General features: G+C 44.9%; 2 protein-coding genes across 2 annotated transcripts; one reads left to right on the forward strand and one right to left on the reverse strand.

Annotated features, from left to right (window-relative positions):
* Nucleotides 1–12,134: 12,134 nt before the first annotated feature.
* On the forward strand, nt 12,135–12,681 carry E1B28_007817 (uncharacterized protein; the record flags this gene model as incomplete). The annotated part of the gene is made up of 4 exons (XM_043152594.1): nt 12,135–12,140; nt 12,294–12,342; nt 12,368–12,434; nt 12,501–12,681. 4 exons carry the CDS (start codon nt 12,135–12,137, stop codon nt 12,679–12,681), a joined length of 303 nt encoding a protein of 100 aa, XP_043010680.1.
* A 372-nt stretch (nt 12,682–13,053) lies between these two features.
* E1B28_007818 (uncharacterized protein) lies at nt 13,054–15,708 on the reverse strand (the record flags this gene model as incomplete). The annotated part of the gene is made up of 5 exons (XM_043152595.1): nt 13,054–13,131; nt 13,190–13,732; nt 13,782–14,016; nt 14,070–15,528; nt 15,579–15,708. 5 exons carry the CDS (start codon nt 15,706–15,708, stop codon nt 13,054–13,056), a joined length of 2,445 nt encoding a protein of 814 aa, XP_043010681.1.
* Nucleotides 15,709–24,340: the final 8,632 nt, after the last annotated feature.

Consider the following 24,340-nt stretch of genomic DNA (forward strand, 5'->3'; position numbering starts at 1 on the left):
TTCTTTCCTTTAGAAATCTGCGGACTTGGTCGTGTCCGACTCTGACAAAGATATGGAACTCGTCGCTGACACTTCCATTAAGCCAAAGGTACTTTCCAACTCTGTTTCTGTTTTCCTTACTAAATTTCAGGAGATGGAGGGGCTCGAAGCCTCTATCCATTCCGTCCTCAAACAGAAAGAAGGCAAGTCCGCTGGTAAGGACGTTGCCAAGGGCAAGGGTGCCCGTGCCAATTCTGCCCTTAAATTCAAGAAAGTCAGTTTCTTGAAGTCTTCTATTTCTGCCCTATTCTAATTATTCCTTTCAGAGTGGCCCTAACGGTACTTCCGCCATGGCCTTGTCCAGGGCCAAGAAGGCTCGCTTGCCAACTCCAATCGTTGACACCGCTGAAGAAACACCCGGTATCTTCTCTTATTTCTTTTCTCCTTCGTACTGTCCTGAACATATCGAAGAGGAACTCCGCCTTCGTCAGGAAGGCCACGAACGTATTCTTCACATTGCAGGGTTGCTGCCCTTTGCCAACCTTTCCAAATACGATCCGGAGCATCTTCTTTCTGTTGCCAACTTCTTGCGCACTGAGGCGGTTACTCTTCAGCATACCATCCTTTACGCTCACAACCAGTACAAGTTCACTATTTCTCAGCTCGACGAAATTAATCGCGTCCGCCTTGCTAAATTAGGTATCGACGATTCTATGGACACCGAATCCATCGAGGAGGCTATCAAGGACGTCTCTGTCCAAGGCGAGACCTCGAAGACTGGCTACGTCTCCGCCTAATTTACCATTTTTCCGTTTTCCTTTTCTAAGTAAAATATATAATCCATACACTTCGCTTGGACTTATACTGTACTTGTCGTCTGCAGCGCTGTTGCGCAAATGTGATTGATTTGAAGTTGAGTTTAGTCGTTGACATCGCTTTCTTCAACTTCTTCGAAGTTGTGTCCGATGTCTGTTTCCTCTTCGCTAAGTCGCAAGTTAGGAATTCAGTCGAAGATATAGTCTTTGTCCGGACCATACTCAACTTCTTCATCTTCTTCTACTAATTTATCTAACTTTTCTTTAGACAAATGTATAAGTTTTTCTATTTCCGAAGGTAAATCGATCGGAGTATATCTTGCCACATGAGGCAGAACTCTGAAAGCAGCATACTTTCCTCTCATAAGAGTCCCATCCATTTCTGCTAAGATATACGAACCTCCTTTTGTCCTTCTAATTACTATACAAGGACCAAAGTATCGAGGAAACATCTTTCTATCTAAGTTCTTTTCAATCTGAGTATTTCGAACTTGGACCAATGTACCTGGTTTAAAGTCATACGGCTTTATAGTGTGCATATAGTCTTGTTCAAATTTTCTTAGATTCCTCCTTTTATTTTCGGATACCCTTTGCACCATATCTAATACATGTGTACGATGTTTTGCTAGGGCTTGAGCATGAAATCCAATAAGTTCTTCCCTGGTCCAAACCCGTTCAGGTGTTTTTACTAACCAAGTAGATTCTACCAGATCTAGAGGCAAAATAGGTTCTGCCCCCAAAACAAAGAAGTAGGGTGAACACCCTAGACTCTTCCTAGTTGTAATTCTGTCTGCCCACAAGATATGTTTCAAGAAATAAAACCAGTGGTGTAAATTCCCACTGGTGGCTTTTGCCAATGCTTGTCTTATATCAAAGTGTGCTCTTTCTATCTTTCCATTGGCCTGAGAATTATATGGTGAGATACGAATACCTCTAACTCCATATTTGTCTCTTAACCATTTAGTCAAAGCTAACATCTGAGGAGCATTATCTGTTACGATCTCTTCAGGTGTTCCCCATCTACATAAGATGTCATCAAAGAACCATTCCACAAGTTGCCTTGCATTCTCATTGGCGATACCCCTTGCTTCAGACCAATTAGACAATGCACATCTTCCATGCACAATGTTCTTGCATCCTCTACTAGCAGGTGTCATTTTAATAACATCAATATGTATTTTCTGAAATAGAGAAGGAGTATGGGTAAGAACTGGCAGAATTCTAAGTAACTCCAATTTCCGTTCTTGACAAGGCTTGCAAGACTTGACAAACCAATCCACATCTTCCTCTAAGTGAGGCCACCAAAATCGCTTCTCAATAAGAGCTTTGGTAGCGAACATTCCTTTATGCCCTAAGTTGTCATGCGATGCAACTAGCATCCACATTCACTTTTCCTTAGGTACAAATAATCTATGATGGCTAGAACCATCCAAAGACTTTCTGTATAATCTTCCTTCATTGTCTACAAAGAACTTAGCAGCCCTTCGTATAAATTTACTTTTCTCTGATGCAGTCATTAATTTCAAGACATCTGAGTCTGAGTTGACCAACCAGTCAATAATCTTTGGAATTCCTTCATCTTGATCAATTGCTTCTTGACTTCGATGAATTTCATTATATGGATGGTCCCTTGACCATTCCAAGTCTATTTCTGATGGGATAACTACCACTTCCTTTAGTGAATAGCTACTAGCCCAACTTTCTTTCTTATAATGAAAGGACTCAAAATAATAAGCCCAAAGTCTTTCTTCATCTCTAACTTCTTGCAATTCTTCCTCAAAATCGACTACATCTGTAGCTAACTCTGTGAAGTCTACAACTTCATTATAATATCCTGACCTAGGATCTATATGATCCTTGAAGGTCTCAAATTCTAATGGTTCTTCAGTCTGGTTTTCACCCATCCTGAATTTTACCAGTTTTCCATCGTCATCCTCTAGAAATTCTTCCCAACCTTCTGGTCTTTCAGTTGACTTGCCACCTGGTGGCGGTCTTGATAAACCATCTGGTCCATGTACCAATCCTTTGATATGGACTAAGGTAAATCTCCAGAGTCTAATTTCTTCTATCCAACGGTTGATACTGGCATTTGGTGCACTACTAGGATTGTCTAACATTCCTTTGATGTAGCTAGCATTGGTTTCAACTGTTAAGTTTCTGCATCCATAGGTCTGATATTTGGTAGCTCTTAGAGCCATCATCAAACCATATAATTCTCTTTTCGGTTGAGAAAACCTTGCTTCTCTTTCATTAAGGGTAATGGAACCAAAGTAGTTGAAGAACTTCCTGCGAGGATTTTCTGGATCTTCTTGATATAAGTAGAATCCAACTGCTTGCCATGAAGTATCTACCGCTAACGTAATTCCATTAGGATTTTCATAGTCAATGGGTTTGAGTGCTGGCGCATTTTGAATAGCTTTTTGAACTGTTCTAACAGCCTTCATCTCCGCTTCCCCAATGACAAAAGGTACGTTCGCTGCAGTCAACTTAGTCAACGGACGTGTAATTTTCGCATAATCCTTAATGAACATTCGCATTTGTCCTGCTGTGCCCAAGAAAGATTTTATATGTGTTCTGTTTTCAAAGTTTGCGGGGTCCCATGATAGGATGACTTCCGCCAACTTTTCTACTGGCTTTTCTCCTTCATAGGACACTCTGTGTCCTACTACTAACCCTTCTGATACACACAAGTATGCTTTAGGACCCGAAAATGTTCCACCAACATACTTCATGCGCTGAACTATCCGATTTACGTTCTGGAAATGTTCCCAAACAAATCTTCTAATTCCTTTATTTTCTGGTATGGTTTCAAATGACCCATCTGGTGTTTCATATCTAGAGGCCGGTCCTCTGATAGGAACATCATCAATATATGGTCTGGTGACATGTGGCATTTCTTCTCTAAAGATGTATGATACATCTTCATGAAATAATGGAACAGAGTTTGTCCAACCCATTGGTAGTTTAACCAAACGATAAGGACCAAATGGAGTCTGGAACGTAGTATAGTCCCTCGACTTTTCATTGGTGCAAGTTGCGGTCTAACCTTCAAGTGCACTGGTTTATATTTCCCAAATACAGAGGCTGGCTCTAAACTTGTTAGATTCTCAGGGTTTCCGTAAGGAGTTTCTGAGTTATCATTGATAAGTGGGTTCTCTCCACTTAATCCTTTTCCTATTTCTTCTATTCTAGCGCTAGAGGCTAACAAGGCTGTGACTTCTTCGAAATCAGTTTTACTAGCTAAGACAAACGCTTCTGCTAATTCCACTGACTCAAAGTTATTCTTTTCTGGTAATTTATACCCTTCTATCTCAATTTTATTATCCTCAAAAACAAAACTCAATGCAACCTCTCCTTGATCATCTAACAATTCCTCAAGGCTCATTGAAAATTTTCTGTTTCCGAATTTTCCTCTCTTTTTAATTCATCTTCTCTTTCGTTTCTAGCCTGTCTGGCTCTAGCATTTTCTCTTCTAAGGATTGGCTTCTTTGTTTTATGGCGAATCTTAATTCCCTCACCTCTAGGGTAAGTTGGTATAGTACACTTTACTCTAGTATTAGGGCAAGTGATTACTATGAGTTGATCACCATCTGGGAAATTCTGAACCTCTGAGTTTGTTAAAACGTCGAAAGGTCTTCCCAACAAAATCTGATAAGGCGCATCTTCAACAACATGAAGTTGTAAAAAGACTTCTACTTCACCAAATGTGAAAGGTACATTCCTTGCTAATCCTTTAGTCCTTTGTAGTTGACCATTTGCAGATTGCATAACCACATTTGTGTCTGGATCCCAAATCATTCCAAGTCCAATAGCTACAACCATATCTACTGCAACTATCTGAGATCCACTATCTATGATAGTTTCCACTCTTTCTTTGGACCCATTGACTTCTGGATAAATACATCGAAGACCATCCATTACATTAGCAACTATAAAAACATTACGCTGCTGTTCCATAGGAAGGTCTCTGATATACTGTTCCACCAGATCTTTCTGAACTATCGAACCAGCTTCAAGCTGTCCTCTAGCTTCTTCCAAAACTTCAAATGTTTGGTCAACTTTGAGTTCATCGAGATCGACGAACTCACTTTCCGTTCCAAAGTTAGAAAATTGCTTTACTAACTTTTCATCTATTTCTGCTTCGAAAAAGGACTTCGCATCCCTTCTAGGCAGTCTTCGATTTCTAAGTTTCCTTAACAAGGCTTTCTGTAATTCCGGCGAAGCTTTTATAGCATGCGACATCGAAATCTCAACTTCCTGTCTCAGAATTTTGTCAGCAATCTCTTCAACCGCTTTCTGCTTTACGACTTTCCAATCGTCATCATTCAAAGAAAGTTTCTCCGACTTAGGCCTAATAGCCCTTCTGATGTCTTCGACTTTCTCTGAAATGTTCCGGCTTCCTTGACCTTTGTTTCCCTGGTCTTCTTCTGGTTTCCTGGGTAAAGCAAAATCCCTTGGTTGAAATATCCTCTCAATCGGTTCTACCCGATCAAAGTGTCTCTCTTGAGGATCTTCTTTCTCTGAAGTTTGTTCCTCAATAGTTTCCTTTTCTTTCGACTTCTTTGAAGTCGGCGCATTATCACTTTCTTCATTTTCTTTTCTCAACTGTGGAACTACGTACTTGGATCTATCAAAGTTTTTCGGCGGCGAAATCACAACTTCAGGCTTCAATCTTCGAGGTTCCTCAAGGGTCTTTTCCTGGGCCTTATCCCTTTTACTGCCCTGCCCTTTCCTTGGAACTTCTAGTTTTTTGAGCCATTGAGTTTCTTCATCAGAACCGATAATACTTTCGATTCATCTGAGTCACCCATTTCTTTGATAGTTTCTTCCAGCGCAAACTGGAAGTTCAAGACCGGCGTTGGCTCTTCTTCGACTTCAAACATTAAGCTCTGCACCATCACCGAAGTCTTAGCCATCCATCCTTTCTCTTTGGCAATTGCCCAAATCCTTTCCGCACGAGTTGGTCTGAAACGAACCGTTCAACCTTAGAACCACTGCACCCAACTAGTGGGGTTTTAAGGCTTATGTGGCAAGCTAAACGATAGGGACCGCCGAGGCGACAAGATTTACTCGATGGTAAACACTTGCTGGAGAATACTGGGAGGGAGTTTGGAAGCGCTTGTAGCACACTGGAAAAGATACTGGGGATGAGGACACTGGAATATTTGGGGGAACACTTGAGAACACTGAGGAGAGAGAGAGAAAAGCAGAAAGCACAAGAGACAAAACAGAAACGGAGGGTTTAAAATTACAAGGCTGGGGAAAAAGCTAGATACATGGTGGGTTTATATACTACTGAGCTATGTACATGGGGATAAGACTTAGCCAATAGGAAATAAGATGGAATAACCATGGAATGGCTGGGAATGACTGGAATGGCTGGGAATGACTGGAATGGCTGGGAATGACTGGAATGGCTGGGAATGACTGGAATGGCTGGGAATGACTGGAATGGCTGGGAATGACTGGAATGGCTGGGAATGACTGTGAATAACCAAATGTCAAGGTTTCTAGAATGGCAAGGATGTCCAGGATGCCCAAAAATCGATTTCTGGGGATTATTTGCAGCTGGACATGCCCTGGAAAGTGAATGATTCGTGACATGGTCCTGGTTCACCGAATCTCACAAACGGAACCCAGTCCCCGTTCTTCAACTCGAACTTTCCATCAGCATTCCTTCTCAAAATTCCTTTCGCCAATAAATCTGCTTGTTCCGGACAGTCCCTCACGGTATGTCCTTCCTTATTGCAGAACCAACACTGCATATCTTCGACCCAGTTAGACTTTGACGAAGACTCATTTCCATTGCGTGGTCTATTGCCAGGGCGTTGGTATTGGTTTCCGCTATTCTGAGTTCCATTTCCGGTGCTCACTTTCATTGTTCTCATCAATTCAAGGAGTAATCGGTTATTATTTTCCATTGCCTTATTCTGTTCTGAGACTTGCTGTCCCAATTCTTGGAGTTTCACATTATATGTGTCCATCAAAGATGAAACTTTCTGTTCCCATTCGTCTTTGAATTTCTTTTCCCTAGTTTCTGGGACCGGTGGTCTCAAAAACTGATCTTCAGACTGCCTTACACCATGAAGCATCGTATACCCTGCAGGCGTTAACCCCGCATAGGTATCTCTACCTGATTGTCCTACTTCTGGCAAATATGCCCCTTGTATCATCGTGACAGACATGTTGATAGCCGCTTCTTGAACATCTTCGATCATCCACGGATCCTGACGTTTCTTTAGCTTTTCAGCGATGTCCATGTCCTTACTGGACTCTGCCATGGCTTTGGCAAATAGATGTTTCCGTAACTCCTCCGCAAAGCGGGGCTCCAAAGTGTTGATATAATACCGGACTAGGTCCACATTCATAATCAACAGCGGATTCACATTTTTCAACTTCTTCGATTCTAAGTTGAATTCACGATTAAACGTAGCTAACTTCGAGGTATGTCCAATCGGTATATACTTCGCTTTCTCGCAAATGGCAAGTAGACGCTCACGAGAGCCAATCTTCCTGTCCTGCGCTTCCGGGAATTCCTTAAGTAACTCTTCTTGGAATTTTTCCCAATCATAACCTCGAGATGATGGTACAACCTCTGCTAATAGCTCTCTGGTTGCTATGTCCATCTGGGTCATAGTAAAATTGATCCGCGCTTCACCATTCTCTATGTTATGGAACCGGAAATAATCCTCTAAGGCTGTAAGCCAACCTTCGAAATGTTCCGGGTGATCTTTACTAAAGACCTGAAGTCGCAACTTGTATTTGTCCCCTTTCAGGACATCTCTCGCTTCTTCAGAGAGCTCCATCCAGGAGTTCTTTGGTGGGCATTCCGACATTTCTGTCGGCGCCATTGATTCATTTCTATTCGACATTCTAAATTCTGATTCTACGTCTGACAACAAACTCGATAAAGATGATTCACGTGAGGAAGATGGTAATGGTACTAGACTAGCAGTACTAATGCCTTCTTCGACGGTAAAATACCCTCTTTTCGTCGGCGACTCAGCTAAAGATTGATTTATTCTTAACCGGGCTGCTTCCGAATCTCTTATTTGTTCTGTATTCCTTTTTCTCAGTTCCTCAAGCTTCTTCTGAATATTTGAGAGACTGTGATCAAACAATTGTGACTGTCCTGCAACAGTCGAAGTCAAAGTTGTTCTTTTCTTAGAAGTCTCTAATGCTTTTCCTTTATTCGCAACTGGTGGGTCGCTTTTAGGAGCAATTTTGACAGATTCTTCCGTAAAGTTCAACGGGTATAGGGTAACTTCTCGAAGCGAACTTCTTCGAAGTCGAGATGTATAATGTAAATGAAGTCTTTTCTTAGTGATACCACCCCCTGCGGTGGTCACCAATGATAACGGCACTAAAAACTACTACTAGGTGCAGCAAAGCACACTCCAAGCACGAAGTGCGCAAAACCAAACCCAACACTAGCAATTAGCGTAGTTGATTTGTGGAGGTCGGTATCAATGGACGCTCTCAGCAAGGTTCACTGAGAACTCTAAGATATGACTTCAAGGGTGGGGCCTTATATGGTTCAAAACAAATTCAAATTCTGTGTTCACAAGTCAAAATGACAAAGGCTTTCTACGAAGTTCACTACTTCGAGGAGGTGTTCAATTCTTTCTAAGTTCAAATAGAACTATCAAATTCAATTCAAATTCAAGTCAAAGCGACTCTACAAGTTCAAAGTTTCCAAGTACCAAAGTGGCAACAAATTCAAATCAAATTCAAAGTTCAAATCTAATCTTTTCCAAATACAAACACCACTTCGAAGAAGTGGGGCAAAGTATGAGCCAGAGTCCCCTAGTGAAAGCACTTAGGCTTCTGTCGTAGGTTACTGGGGAAATACTGCTACTACCACCCTTCCTTATATACGCCTTTTCGAATAAATAATAATCAAACGTCGAAGATATGGTAAAAAGTCGAAAATATAGAGAAATCCCTTTCAGAGATACCAAAGTACCCTTAATCAGGTATAGTACATGTCAATTAGATATAAAACTGTCCAGAATATAGTATTCCTTATTCCTTTTCCTCATATTTTCTTTATTCCTGTTCCGAGTCGGATATCTTTGACATTTGCATGTGGATACATCCTGACCCCTTTTTGTTTCCAAGGCGAGTCCCCATGTGCTCCCTTGTTCTCTCTTGTTCTATCCGATCTGGAATAGTCCAAAACTGCTCGATCTACATTCCAGGGATCGTTCCTATGGTTCTTTCCTGGTAGAATGTCCTTTCTGACCGGACATCGTCGACATCCGCCCCTTTTCTTGTTTCCAGCTGTAAGTTACAGCCACTGGCATTGTTTCCATTCCTTAAGTCCGAAGTGGACTTTAGATAGTTACATCCGTCCGATTGTTACTTCCAGATGTACTTCTAAGAGTTGTTTCCGTCTTTTCAACCAATATCGAAGAAATCAATAAATTGATAGTAAAATCAAGTGTCCCCATGTTTGCTACAGGTAATTGCGAGTGTGACGAGGCCTATCCAAATGAACGAAGGTTTTTAAAGGCTGCTTCATCAGTTCCTACAGGTTTCGGAACGTCGAAGACTCTCATCTACAGGGTGTTTCGTACTTTCTGTACTTCGGATAACCCGCAAATAGACCCGTGCTTTGACTAGCAGCTTGGGCTTGCTCTAATCCTCATATTATGTTCCCATTTTGATTATATTATATATAAAAATGTTAAAAATGCGTTTATTTAGGTACTAGTAGATTATATCCGTGATACCGGAGCATCTGACAGCACTACCGGCGTGCAGTATCCCAATAAAAACAAGGCCACAGAAGGAGGATTATTTTTGTACCTGCCTATCATTGCAAACATAACGAGAGTCCCGAAAGCCACTGACAAGGTTAATCGACTAATGGCAATTGATAAGGGTCGTTAGTGGGAGATAGGAGGGATATGATAGTGGAAAAAGTCCGTCCAGTCGTCCGTAGTTCATCGACTGTTGGGTCGCTGTAGGGATACTGTAGAGAAAGAAAAGTTGACCGTGGGCCTCGAGTTCGTCCGAAACTGCAACTACGAGTGGAAGTGGTTGGACTTAATGTTTTCCACAGGTCTGGTTCGTAAACTATGTACAACAGGAAACAGGAACTGTAAGGACGTGGGATTTTGTTTTTATCGACCAGGAAACAGGTGAAGAAAGCGACGAGTCTCTGTACATCCGTATTACGTTCGTTCTTCGTTACACCACGAAACCGGGGTGATTCTGTTCAACTCCTGATATGGATGACAAAGTAACATTAGTCTGGGAGAAATAATCAATACATAACCATGTATTTACCATTAAATCCCAACCTGAGTTTGAGTGGGCACTTATCAACAGCCTGTGCATAGATGGGCAAGATGCAATCAGTTTCTGATGAGTGTCTGAACTCAAAGCCTCAGTCTGATGATATCTGACAGTGTATGGTCAACATCAGCCCAGATTATGGCCAGATAGGGTCAGAATACCGTTACAGAGTCATGTCAATTCAGATTTTACGGCTATTTGTCACAGTCAGCCCACATTTGGCCCATACGCTGTCCAAATTTTTCGAGATAGTCAGCTTAGTGTCAGCACAGCCCAGGTTGTTGATAGTGAAACTGGCATAAATAGACTCGGACCTACCTATTAACCAAAGAAAAATAAAATGCTAAGTTGATATATTATCTAACAAGTTGCTAACAAGATTCAATGTTCAACTTGCGTTGACAGCTGTTTCAATAATTGTAGGCCGTTTTCAATAAATTTTAGATGATGACCAAGCAGGTCTCACGACATCTCCCCGTTACTTGTCCGTTACCTGGATCCCACGTGGGTCCTCTCCACAGAAGTGCATCATGCCAACAAATATGACCAAAGAACGCGCAACATATAAGTATGCCCGCCACACGCATCCTGCCCACACCTCTCTCCCTCTTATGTGAGTAGAACTTGACTCTTTTTTTTTCTTGACTTACTCACACTCAATGCAGAACGAAGACAATAGCGACACTCTGTGTGGTCAAGATTGGGTCAAGTAGTGATAATGAGTCGCCGTAGTTGCGTGCCGGGTCCGTTCATAGTTCATATTTCTTTGATTATTTGTTATTCCTTATGTGTGTATATTTGTACTGTTCTTAATATAATATAATATAATATGTTTTATTGGAATCAGACTGCACGAGTGAGAACTGAAATGATTATATCAAATATTATATTAATTTCTAAATATGGTAGCCCAAGCCAACCCAGACTGGCGAGTATCTGATGATAATACGACATCTTGTCATCTCAGCCCATCTGGCGATGGCTGGTCCGACATCATCACACTTCACTCCACTGCTCAGTTTGGTCAACCTGACCATTCACTCTCAGAATGAAAGGCTATATTAGATTTGAACTTGAATTTCAGGTCCATACCAGGTAACGTCAATTAGAGAGGCACTAACGATGGCTGACGGTATTAATCAGTATATGGACATTTTGGTCCCGATTTCGTGGTGTATTCATTTACTCACGAACTTGACCTTTGCGATGTCAAGAATCGACATTTGCTAATGAAGATGTCTACGTAACAAAAGGTATGTCCGTAGTTTTCTCTCGAAGGTTTCTCGTGTCCATCTAACATCCCTCTTCATAGATTCACGATGAAACCGGAAGATTTATTAGTACTGAATGAGTGCGGTAGCCGGACAAAAGCAAGGCATCCCTTTGGACCTGCATATCATGGCGAACGCAAACGAAGTATATAGAAGGTCATCGACAAGATCAATGAATTGATTGCAGTTGATACGGGCTCGGTAGTGAAAGATAGGAAAGATAGGATGAGGGAGAAGGTCCGTTTCGTCGTCCCTCATTCCCACGTTGGTTCATTATAGAAATCCTGTACAGCAGATGGATTAAAGAAAAGGTGCCCGCTGGCCTCGGGTCAATCCGATACTTCAATGTATGAGCGAAGGTGGTTAGGCCTAGCGTGCGTTTGAACCCATCTTTCCCTGTGGATCGATATCTAAATTTCTTCCACAGGACTCGTTCGTAAAGTATACAACAGGAAACACCAATCCAAGTGTAAATTAAAAGGGATCTGGTTTCATTAACTAGGCAACAGGTAAAGAAATTGACGAGCCTCTGTACATCTATATCACGTGCGTCCATCGTTGTTCTGGATTCTCTTTGTCAAACCTGAACCTGTCTTCCAGCGGTCCAGAAAAGGGCCAAGTCGCAAGAGCGAAGGTGCCCACCGAAGATCTTCTGCGTCGTTCGTTCCGAGTACGCGAAAATGGCAGTCGTAGATCAACAACAATCAGTTGCACTCAAGTTGCACTTCATCAAGCTACTAAAGCTCAATATGCTGGGTACAGTGCAATGACGGTATGTCTTGTCCCATTACTCATGAGTTTTTCAGTAAACCTTCTTTTTCTCTATCAGTGAATGCCATGTTGACGTTACACGACTGATCGAGACTTGGTGGACGTGACCTGAGTTACGAGGGCTAACCTGTTCTTTGAACTAACGCTTATCCAGGGATATGTCCCGCCTCCTCCCACGGCTGCACCTCCGCCTCCACCACCTGGTGAACAGCTGCCTCCCCCCTCCAGATGGACAACAACTGACTGCACCTCAGGGAGATCAGCAAAATACGGCCGAAGCCTATGCGGCTTACTGGTGAGTAGACGTCGCCTTTCTTTATTTTCTGTCCCTCGTACTGAATGTCGGCCATGGCAATTGTAGGGCTCAATACGGTTACGATGTCAACTCTCCCCAGTTCAAGGAATGGACTGCGACTCAACAACAACAACAGTACAGTCAATATTACGCCCAAGCTGGGTATAACGGTGTTGCTCCGGAGGGGGATGCACAACCTCAACCGCCGCAGCAAGCTCCGCCTCCACCACCGCCGCCGCCTAGTTAGAGATTCTGTGTTAGGTAGTGATTGTTGAATCCGATTAGTTGGACTGTAACTTCCAACGTCTTCCGCCTTGTATCTTTGGAGGCGCAGCGCCGGTCATAGGCGTTCTCCCACATCGGTAATGGTCTCCACAAAAACTTGAGGTGGAATTCTTCGTAAGTTAAGTAATATAGAGTCCGTCGTTTAATGTGCATAGCCAAGTATCAATCAATTACTACTACCTATCCGGATCATGGACCAGTTGCTAACCAGAGGACTTCCCGAACGTCAGATTGAAGTTTTTGCCAATTGCGACCAAATTGTGACCCGTCTGCGATTGTGATCAGATCAGACTCCAATGATCGAAAAATGTTACTTACCACGACTACAACAAAACTACATTCCGAAATCGATAAGAGGGAAGATTTGGTTTTTGACGAGATCTGTACATTCGGCATAACCATCTGGGAAGGACTAGAAGTGTTCATGAGTAGCGATTGATGACAGAAGGTATGGGGGAAAAGGTAAATACCTCGCACCATGAAAGTAGCTTATCTCGACGGCTCCGAAATATGAGAAACCGCCTTCGACTGATTTCGTAATACATCTTCACCACGTCAGAGATTGTATCGAGTATAGAGAGAAGTTCAGGTTGGGGTACGCAGGATTCCAGTAGCGTTGAATCCAGTAGATTGCGAACAGTCCACCGTATTTCCGAAATGTCCGATTCTGCTTTCGAATTTTGATATCTCGCCATTGAGGTTTGTAGGTCATAACATAAGCACTTCACAGTCCGAAAGCAACCAGATGGAATATCGATGCTGGTGCCTGGAGTACTAGTAGGCCCAGCTAATGAAAGAGGACCTGAGGAAGGCTCGCTATTCCATGCACCGCCGAGCAATTTAGCCACTGAGGCTTCGACACGGTCTGTCAATGGACATCTCGACTCACAACGAGTGACATTGAAGACCACCCAGCTTTCAAGGTGACTTCGAATTTCTTCATCCAGTGAGGGGTTCACCTGGATACGATCCTGGACGTTTACGAAGCGTTCAATAATTTCCAGGTCAACACCCTAACAAATATCAATAGGAGGTAAGCACATCCAACACTGAGAAACATACCTTTTGATCCAACCAGGAAGCGACGGTTCGAAAGGAACGGAATAATGTGGCCCACCGATGCCATGACTCACGCGTCGGGCTAATTCCAACTTGCAGACTGACACCGGTAGCAACGACGAGGCTGAGCAGATCAAGAGATCCAAGTTCATATAGCAATTGCTTGCTCGGCTGTTTCACGGAGGAGCAAAAGTCGCCCCATCCTCCCAAGAAGGTTCTGAAAACCCAGGAATGGAAGCTATAAACAAAATATAAGAAGTGGTCCCATTTGATCACTAATGTTTACCATACCTCTTTTCCTGAGCCTTGCAGAGTTCACCAAGAGCCATGAGCCATCGACAAGCAAGGAAGTCACGTTGCCGAGGCTCGTTAATGTAGAACTCGGCAGATCGAGACTTGGTGCAGAGGTAATCGGTGAAGGAAGTGTGGTAAACCCGAATATCGTCCGTCGCACCCCGAATGTCGAGTACTGAGTGCATTCCTCGCAACGACAGGTCTACTTCTCCAGGGGAGAATCCAAGCAATATTTCGATAAACTTCGGATTCCTAAATCTCTCTGGCAGCAGAAGAATTGCACTGAGGATAGAGAGAAGTATGGCTTGTTCAGGATGGGTGGAAAGTATTATATGATAGAGGTTGTCAAGCTCAGGGAACGGAGATTTTGGAGAGATTCGGTTAGATCGACTATCGAGAACTATGCAAAGTTGTTTGCTAGGGGATGAATATTCCGCTTTCACAAACTTCATCGCAGTGATCGCATAAATGAATTGGGCTGAAGCATTGTCAACCAAACACTCTATGTCAGCTTTGGAAGGCCATGGGTTGGGAAATTCGACCCGTTTGTATTTAATGTTTGTGTGAATGCTGGTGAACTCACTGCGAAAGTACCGTTCGATATCTTGATTTGGCACATAAGAATCATCCAACTTTATGTGTTTAGTGAGGATACAATACTTTGGAAGATCAAAGGCCTCTCGAATCCATGATTCAGGACAGCTACAGATCAGAAGTCGCAGCGGGAAACGAGGGGAATGTTGATAGGCAGATGTTAGTATGGAGATAATTCGCAGCTGGGTGTCGCTGTCCTTGCACTCGTCCAGGCCGTCAATAATGACGAGATTGGGATCTTTCTGAGCCGGCGCCTGAGGTAACGACTCTGGTTGTTGCACCGACTGGGGCACACGCTGAGGTAATGGTTGTTCTGGCCTGTGTCTCCGCCATCTTTGCCCCCATCTCGGTATGCAGGATCTCCTTTTCGATGATGGTGAGCTGTTCAATGACGGGTGGACAATCAATGACGGGGAGACATTCAATAACGGTAAGACAACAAGTTCTCTGAATTGATCGTCCAAATTGGCTTCCAAGATCCTGGGATCAGTGGCAATCTTTTGTTCAATGATAGGGCGCAGCGATGGTATCGTGGTAACGAGACCGTGCGCGATTGTCAGCATGAGGGAGGATGGGTTGTTGCGCTTGGGGTCGGATCTGAAGAAGAAAAAAGAGGCTGCGAGGCGATTGTTTTCGGCACATGATTTGGCAACTGTCAGCGCAATGGCCGACTTTCCTACACCTGCAGTTCCTGAAAGCCAGCATACGGGTTTGGAGGAATCACTTTCAGAGGAACTCCATTCATGGATATCTCGTAGAACTGCTTCTCGGGTGCCAGGGAGACAGCTGCCACGATCAAACTGCAAGGCGGAATTGTAGGAAGCTCCAACGCCAGCGATTGCGTCCCATAGAGTTCTCTGTGCTGTAACGACTCTCAGTTTGGATTGGATACTTCACTATATCTCGACTCACGGTTGGCGGCCGTAGTATGAAAATTTCGAACAAGGTCATGGCCGACGTTGTAGAACTCTCCGCCATTTATCGTGGAATACTGCATTCCATGAAACATATGATTGGTGGTTGACTGACTAGACGACGACATCGAGAGCGAGTAGAGCGACAGACGAATGCGCTGGGTAGTAGTACACCACGAAACCAGGGTGATTCTGTTCGACTCCTGATATAGATGACAAAGTAACATTAGTCTGGGAGACATAATCAGTACACAACCATGTATTTATCATTGAATCCCAACCTGAGTTTGAGTGGGCACTTATCAACAGCCTGTGCATAGATGGGCAAGATGCAATCAGTTTCTGATGAGTGTCTGAAATTCAAGTCCCAGTCTGATGATGTCTGATGGTGTATGGTCAACATCAGCCCAGATTATGGCCGGATAGGGTCAGGATACCGTTACGGAGTCACCTTAATTCAGACTTTTGGCTATTTGTCACGGTCAGACCACATTTGGTCCGTACACTGTCCAAATTTTTTGAGATAGTCAGATTAGTACTTATCTATGTTAGCAACATAGCCGAAAAAAAAAAGAAATGCACATTTAATTTGTTACGCTAAAAAATAAGGCTTGAAATAATTACCGTAAATTTTTTTTCGGGGTGTTCAGGGTTCTGTCCTGCGCAGGGTAACTACATGTGCGCCCAATGTGCGCCCCTGAGTTCCCCATTGATTTTGCTCCACCAATGCCCCACAGACGGAGTGGGTATTTCTGGATCCCACATGGGTCCTCTCCACAGAAGTGTGTTATGCCAACAAATATGACCAAAGAAGGCGCAACGTATAAATATGCCCGCCGCACGCATCCTGCCACACTAGTGTTCCCATCAGTTCGGTTCGAAACCGGTTTGAAACCGAAACACGAACCGAGATGCCGAAATAGTTCGGCAATCCGTTTTGCCGAGAAACCGAATACAAAACGGTTTCGGCGCGGCAAAACGGCTTTTTGAAACGCCCGACCCACTGGGTCTGAGATTTTTTTTATAGCTTTTTTTGGTACAGTAGGCGTACTACATCTCGGAAATCTTCATTGGTACCACAGGAGGTCTGTTTTATTAGATACAGTATGGAGTAGGTAGTCTGTAGTCGTTCTCCTGCGAATAAACAATCGGATCACTTTCATCTATCGATGTACGTCGGGGTGGGTATACGGGAGTGCGAATGCGATGTACGACTATGCGAAAGAGCAGGAGAATTAAATACAGGACTGGAAACCGTCTTTGGAATTGTCGAGCACGGATATTTGTAGGCGTATGTGGAAGTTTACTCTACCGTCCCAAAATGGACGATTGGCGTTGTTCAACCTACCGTATTCTACCCAGACCAAGCATTCTCGTATCGTCATTCATGGACACCAAGCTGCAAACAGCGTTCGAGGCGAAGATTCGTCGAAGAATTTCGGACAGTGATGGGGAGGGATGGGTTTATCTTCTTGTAGGCAAAGAGGAATTCGTGAAGTTAGGCAGGACAAACAATCCGGAGCGAAGACTTGCGGAGCATCGACAAAACTGCCATTTGGATGAAAGTGAGCTGGTAGAGGTTTACAAGACGAAGCTCCGTTGGTGCCATCGAACGGGTTGGCTCTCGATCCCATGTCCATGCTTTCTGCTAACTAGCGTCCAGAATCGATACTGCATTCTAAGCTCAAGATCGCCGGATATCAAGTGTCGACAGTACCTTGCGATTGTGAGTCCGTTCGCTTTTTTTTTGCTGTTTTGATATCCATTAACGACTTCGAAGGCGGTTTGCGACATCGAGAACGATACGACCTTCCGGCTATGTCTATCGATCAGGTTGTGAACGAAATGAAAGGGTTCATTGAAGAATATAGGGATGTATGACGAAAAGCGAACCTTGAGCTAGCTATTTTCTTGTACCCATTGTAAAATGACCAGGAGAAATGATACGAGTTCTTAGCGACAGGACTCTAACGCATCTCGCCGACGTGAAAACCTGTGAGAACCGGACCATTCAAAGTCGCTCTCAACGCAAGGGCAGTTATCGACAATCTTGACTCTTTCTTCATTCTCCAGTCCATCACCGACGTAGCACATTGCATCTGGCAGACGGTGATGGTAGAGCTTCTATATGGAAATGTCAATACTCCACCGTAGCAAACGAAAAGAATGCAACAAGAACGCTCACCTATCGCCCAAAGACACATCTTTCATTCCTCCCTTCACTAGGACTCCACAGTTCAAAGGGATCGTGATTGAGATCGTCTGGGTCCAAGACACCTGAAAGCCGCAACAAAGATCAGCTGTTGTCAAATTCTTCCGGGGGAAAACTCACACTATCTACTCATCAATGACGAGAAATCAATCGGAATCGCTACAGATCCCTCCCCACCAGCACGCTCTCCAAACAAGATAAACTTCCTACTATTATCCGCAGGCACCGTAACGAGATACCTCACCCGGACCTTCCTCTCCCCCTCACCTACAAATTTGTATTCCTTCCAACTCATTCCCTGATCGATGGAATACGCGACGAAATCCTTAGGTTCTTCATCGTTAACCACGATGAGTATCCCGCCGGAATCGCCAAACTCCCAGAGATGCGCATCTTTGTGGACTTCGTGCGATGTGAAACCGCCATCTCGGGAGAGGAAGGTGTCGCATTCTGTTGTATGGGAGGAGAGATTGGCCGACATTTCCGACAGCCATGATGATTCCGACGATCAATGGGGAGCTGAACGTTGCTCGTGCATCTCGACGGACGGTCGGTGTACCCATGGACATGAAGATTACAGCTCTACAATCCAAGACAAGGATGAATCAGAAACGATGAATGCAACGAATGAGGAGGAAACAGGAAAGGACTTACCACATCCTGACATCCATATTCCTGCCCAAATACATCCACAAAAGGCGGTTTAAGAGGCTTCCAAGTACCTCCATCATTATGTGAGCCCTTTCTCTCTCTTCGACGGTCGTGTCATCCTTCCGTGATTGGATGAACAGCTTGTGTTCTGCCTACAATGACTTAAGACCCGGTTCACAGTCAGAGCAAAAGCTATTCCACTTACTCTAATCGAGTTGAGTAGCTGTCCTTGCCGTGGCTGTAGATCGTTCATCAGTTTAATGAACTTGTCGTACTTGGCTAGCTCCTTGTCAAAGACATCCTCAAACATCGCTGGTTGGACTTCGCCTAGAACCTGAAGCGGCTTTCAGGATATGTTGCCGAATATCGTCTACTTCCGCGAGCTTTTTCGCTCGTCCCACAATATCTTCTCGTTCAGATTGGAGTCGGTTCAAGTCTTCCAGAGAAACCCGGAGCTTTCGAGCATGTCCTGTAACGTCAGGAATTACCGAGGTTCCAACTGTCGCTTATATAGCCTTTGATCTGAAATGGCAATGGTTAGCGAACTGTCTAAATCAAGATAAGACGAAACTTGGAATCCTTGTCCTTGAGGTTAGCTTCAAGGTGTTTTCGGACGGTAACTGCCTTTTCGCTGGGGTACCAAAGGTTTGCAGGGATGAATGGGCCAAGTCCTATCCACAAAACGCATGTCAAAAGGGTCATTTTTGGATAAATAGAAAGGGGAGAGATAGAGGGGGAAAGCCACGGGGCTTGTAGAAATGGCCGATGTCGATCGATAATATACAGCAGGTAGAAGAACAGCAACGTTGATCGCCAGAACGATGAGTTCATTTGCAATACACCTAAACATCATCAGGCCGGTTCCTTTTGAGAAAGCCATTGCACGGAACTCGAGGCGAACGTCAGATCAGAGAACTTGATGCCACCAGCAAGGAATGGAACCTATGGCTACAAGAAGTGTCTATCTACAGTCCAAAACAGATGTGAAACGGGAAGAAATCAAGAAACGGGGCGTATCTCAGCCCTACGTCCATTGCTAACCAAAATAACGTCACGAACTGCCTTGATATCCTTGCTGAACCTCGCCCTTTCTTTATCCGTCTCCTTCACCCTTACTAAATCGCTCCTAGGATCCAATTCCAGGCGTTCTTCAGACAGTTGTTCGTCGCGCATGGTGTTCTTCTTGATGACTCCAACAATGATTCGGTGCTTGTCTTCGGTCTTCTCTCCCAAATAAAAGTTGCCCAAGCGTCGCACGAGCTTCCCGATGTTTTCAGAGGCACCACCAACCACCACCATTAAGCTTTTCTCAGTGCTAGGCTTGATAGCGTCATGGGGCATCCTGATGTCATCGATTTGACGGACGAGAGTGCCGTCTCTCAAAAAGCGGACAGCGGGCTTGTCGTCGACAGAGACAGGCTGAACGAGGGTGACCCACTCGTCTTTTCCAGTGCTCTTGAGACCGATTTGAAACTCGATATTCACCAGGCCCGCTTGGGAGAACCAGTATGAGGGTGGTGGAGGTGGAGGTGGAGGTGTAGGACAAGTAGGAGCTGCTGCCGCTTCCTCTGCCAAGTTTGCTGGTGCACTTTCAGACGTGTCTTCTCCTGCAGCATTGAGTCGGGCAAGAATAGCTGCCACATAAGGATTCTTGTTGGTAGCAGAGAAAGTAGATGCATCCCACTCTAGATCCCAAGGTGGAGCCTCTCCTGCAGGTTGAGGCGTGGGTGAACGTGGTGCTGGATTCCATGTGGGTGACTGTGGATTCCATGCATCTTCTCCGGTCGCTAGCATCTCAATCATCTCATCGCGTGATGGAAGGGGAGTACCAGGAACCAAAGAGTTCGACGGGACATAGCTCGCATCGATGGCCTTGAGGGTATCGACCGGGTTCCGTAGACCTTCGCGAGGGAGCCAGAATTCGTGGCCGCGACCAAGCGGACGCCAGACATTGAGGAACTTTTGCGAATTGAGTTCCACAACGTAGCTGTAGTCGAGTACATGGACAGGTTGACTTCGATGCGCCTGGAACAGATCCAGCTCTACTTTCAAAAGTAAACCGGACTTGGGCATAGGAGACCGGTCCAGAGTGACTTCCTGAACTGTACCGGTCACACCCTTGAAGTGAGAGCGGATGACCCGTACTTTCGTGCCTATCCAAGGTTCCTTCCCAACTGACATCGAGGGTCCAACACCGTAAATTCGCTCTTGAACCTTAGTTAGAGGTCGCCAGTCAACGAGCCTCATTCCACTACTACTTTCCACAACATTGTCATGGTCGAGAAGGGCGTGACATTGTAGCTTAAGCACGTAAACACTCAGCATTAAGCGTCTACCCTCCCGCCGTTCCTGCCGTACGACATCCTTGACGATGCACTGTCTAAACGTGTAAGGACCCCGTTGCACGGCCACAGTTGCCCCCACCCAAGGTGTTGCGGTGTTCGTGGACACAATTGTCTCGGTCGAGTTGAGATAGACTTTGAACTAGACGATAATCAGTATTGTAGCTTGAGATGAAATAAAATGAAACTCACAAGGCTTCGAGCAGCGTCGTCTTGAGCCACCTCCAGTATACCGTTTCTGGATGTGATGACGAGTCCTTCCTTCCCTTTCTGAATACCGCCCATAACTCAAACAAAATCTCCAGGATCGACAACTTTGCGAACCTGGCGAACAGGAAGGGCATAATCGCCATCTTCAAAGGCAACCGTACAAGTCTGGGGCTGCTTCGGGTCTAGACGTGCATTTAAGTACTTGAATGACCCAGGGATCGTACTCAAGGAGGGTTTGGACGGAAGGATCTTGTCGCCAGCAGCGAGAACCCAGTCTGCCGGATAAGGCATGGGATACTCATTAACAAGAGGATGTTTTGTTCGATTGAAATGTGCTTCGAGTCGAGGAGGAATAGTTGTCGTGGGTACGAGGGTGGAATTGGAGTAAGAGGAAACGAGGAGCCCATGAACGAAGGTTTTTCGAAGATGCTTGTACTTAGAAGCCTCGGCATCGACCAATATGGATTCTGGGAAGCTACGAGGGTCAAAAAGCTGAGGTAGAGGCCGTGTAGCAAGTCTCTTGCGCTTTCGAGAAGATCCTTCTGCCGTGTAATTGGTGTCCAGCCGTGGAACAAGCAGAACGAGGGACCTTGGGCCTCGCGTTTCTGAAACCAATCCTACGTCGCCCTTGTAGCTTCCAGACCGGATCTGGACCCATTCACTGACAGCAGCCTCACGAGGGGCAGTCCTTTTCTCTTTTGCGTTGTCTTTCAACCACTCCTTCCCACTCAATCTTCCTTTCTGCCATCCAGCTACACTTAGCCGCCCTTGGTTCAAATTGTCGGTCTCTTCGATACTTGGTAATGATAGAGTTCTGTTGATGTAACGAGCTTCTAGATAGTCTATAAATGACGGTCCTTCTGGCTCCTCTGGGTTGGGTATGCGTGCAGGCTGAGGTTCGGTTTCGTCGTGATCCTGATCATCGAGAAAACCTACAGTACGTCAGTTAGCAATAAGATACTGAAACGCAATGTAACAATACTTACCATCGAAGTCTAAATCGTCCTCGAACTCCTGGGAGTCGCTACTATCGTGTTCAGCTTCGAGATTGAGAAACGAGTGAGCATCTGAAGCCTATAAAACTCAGCCAGCCAACCATTCCCTAGAGTAAAAATCACATACCATGTTAATTCAGAACCTCTATGGACGACTGAACCTGAACTGCGTGAGCTGAGCCTATAAAATCGACCGTCAGCACTATCATTAGGGTTTTTTGTTGTTAACGAAGTAAGATGGGGCTTTTTTTGCTCCTGCTTCATTTCTCTCGCACTCATAATGAAATAGTTCGTGTATTTTAACTATCTACTCTACGTACTATGAGAAACGGACCCCTACGTACCATAATCCACCCAACGCGTTCGTTGATGATGGTGGTTCTAGGAAGATGGTGGCATGAATTGTTTCCCACGCGAGTCATCGTAGTTGTTGTTCCGCATTGGGCAGTTTCGTCGCAGTCCCACGATGTGCTGACCGGGAATTCAGGAGAATAAATTCCCGGTCAGCACATCGTGGGACTGCGACGAAACTGCCCAATGCGGAACAACAACTACGATGACTCGCGTGGGAAACAATTCATGCCACCATCTTCCTAGAACCACCATCATCGTGAACGGTAAGTCTGCCATTCCGTTGTTTTACAGTATAGTAGCTAGTCTAGAATCGAAATAATTAAAGTATGAAACAGTATGAACATAACTGAGTGAGGAGAGATCCAAAATAGACGTCGAAGTCGTCTTTTTCTTTGAAAAGTCCTAGCATATCTCACGTCGCTTGGTACTGTTACTGACCATCTTTCATCTGCTTTCTAGGTCTCGACTTGGAGGAATATTGACACCCTTCTAACGTCAGCGAACTGTTCATCGACTTTCCGACATTCACCATTACCCACTGGAGTGTACAGATTTGTACCAATCACATTGCCCCAATTCCTCTCCTACCTCCGCCACGAACTCGTGCATTCAAGGCTTAATGAGGTCTTCCTAGGATGGCTTGCGCCATATATCCAAGGAAGCGCTCTGAAAGCCTTGATAATGCCCATTGATCGCTGTCAGGGATCGTCGCATCGCCGCCCTGATACCCGCTACCTAACTCGCATTGAGGGGTAACTAGGCCATGCTGGTGTCCAGGAGAGTCGTTTACAGAGGTAGATAACGATCGAAAAGGGTGGGTGGGAGGTGACGAGCAAGAGGAAAAGCAGCTTGTGCGTTCATCATTCATCCCGCTCGATTCCGAGCCCAAGGTATGCGTCGGGATTCTCTAGCTCGCATTCATCTTACTGATTACGCCGCATTAGATGTTCGTAATACACAGGAAATCAGGTGTATTGCCCTTATCCTTTCCAAATCGCCCCGCTTCTGCCAGTTCGTCATGGTCTGACTAGGATACTGGATACGTACTTGTGAACAGAGTGTAACCTTTAGGCGTACAACCCTGCATCCTATCCATATAAATCAACGGTAAGACTATGTTGATAGTGAAGCTTACCCTGAATTGAACCTGGACGGCCACCTACCAGATCCTCAAATAGGCATCCATAACGAGTATGCCTTCACAACCCCGGAAAAATTGTCTATCGGTATAATAAGGTATGCATAGCCAGCTTAAACACATATTATAACGTGTTGATAATTTCGCTTAATTTTGGCAGATGCACGATTTGGTCAGGAGCAGCCTCATTCACAATGCCGTGGACTCAAGCGAAGGCACAAGCTGTACGATTTGGTCAAGAGCAGCCTCATTCACAATGCCGTGGACTCAAGCGAAGGCACAAGCTGCACAAGCTGCACGATTTGGTCAAGAGCAGCCTCATTCACAATGCCATGGACTCAAGCGAAGGCACAAGCTGTACGATTTGGTCAAGAGCAGCCTCAATTCACAATGCCGTGGACTCAAGCGAAGGCACAAGCTGCACGATTGTGGTCAAAAGAGCAGCCTCATTCACAATGCCGTGGACTCAAGCGAAGGCCAAGCTGTAAGCTGCACGATTTCAGCAATGCCGTCTGGAGGCACATATTTTGCCTCAATTCACAATGGCGAGGATTCAAGCGAAGCCTCATTCACAATGACCATGGACTCAAGCGAAGGCACAAGCTGCACGATTTGGTCAAGAGCAGCCTCATTCACAATGCCGTGGACTCAAGCGAAGGCACAAGCTGTACGATTTGGTCAAGAGCAGCCTCATTCACAATGCCGTGGACTCAAGCGAAGGCACAAGCTGCACGATTTGGTCAAGAGCAGCCTCATTCACAATGCCGTGGACTCAAGCGAAGGCACAAGCTGTACGATTTGGTCAAGAGCAGCCTCATTCACAATGCCGTGGACTCAAGCGAAGGCACAAGCTGCACG

This window comes from Marasmius oreades, chromosome 4, assembly GCF_018924745.1.
Source record: "Marasmius oreades isolate 03SP1 chromosome 4, whole genome shotgun sequence".
In the NCBI taxonomy this organism is placed as follows: domain Eukaryota; kingdom Fungi; phylum Basidiomycota; class Agaricomycetes; order Agaricales; family Marasmiaceae; genus Marasmius; species Marasmius oreades.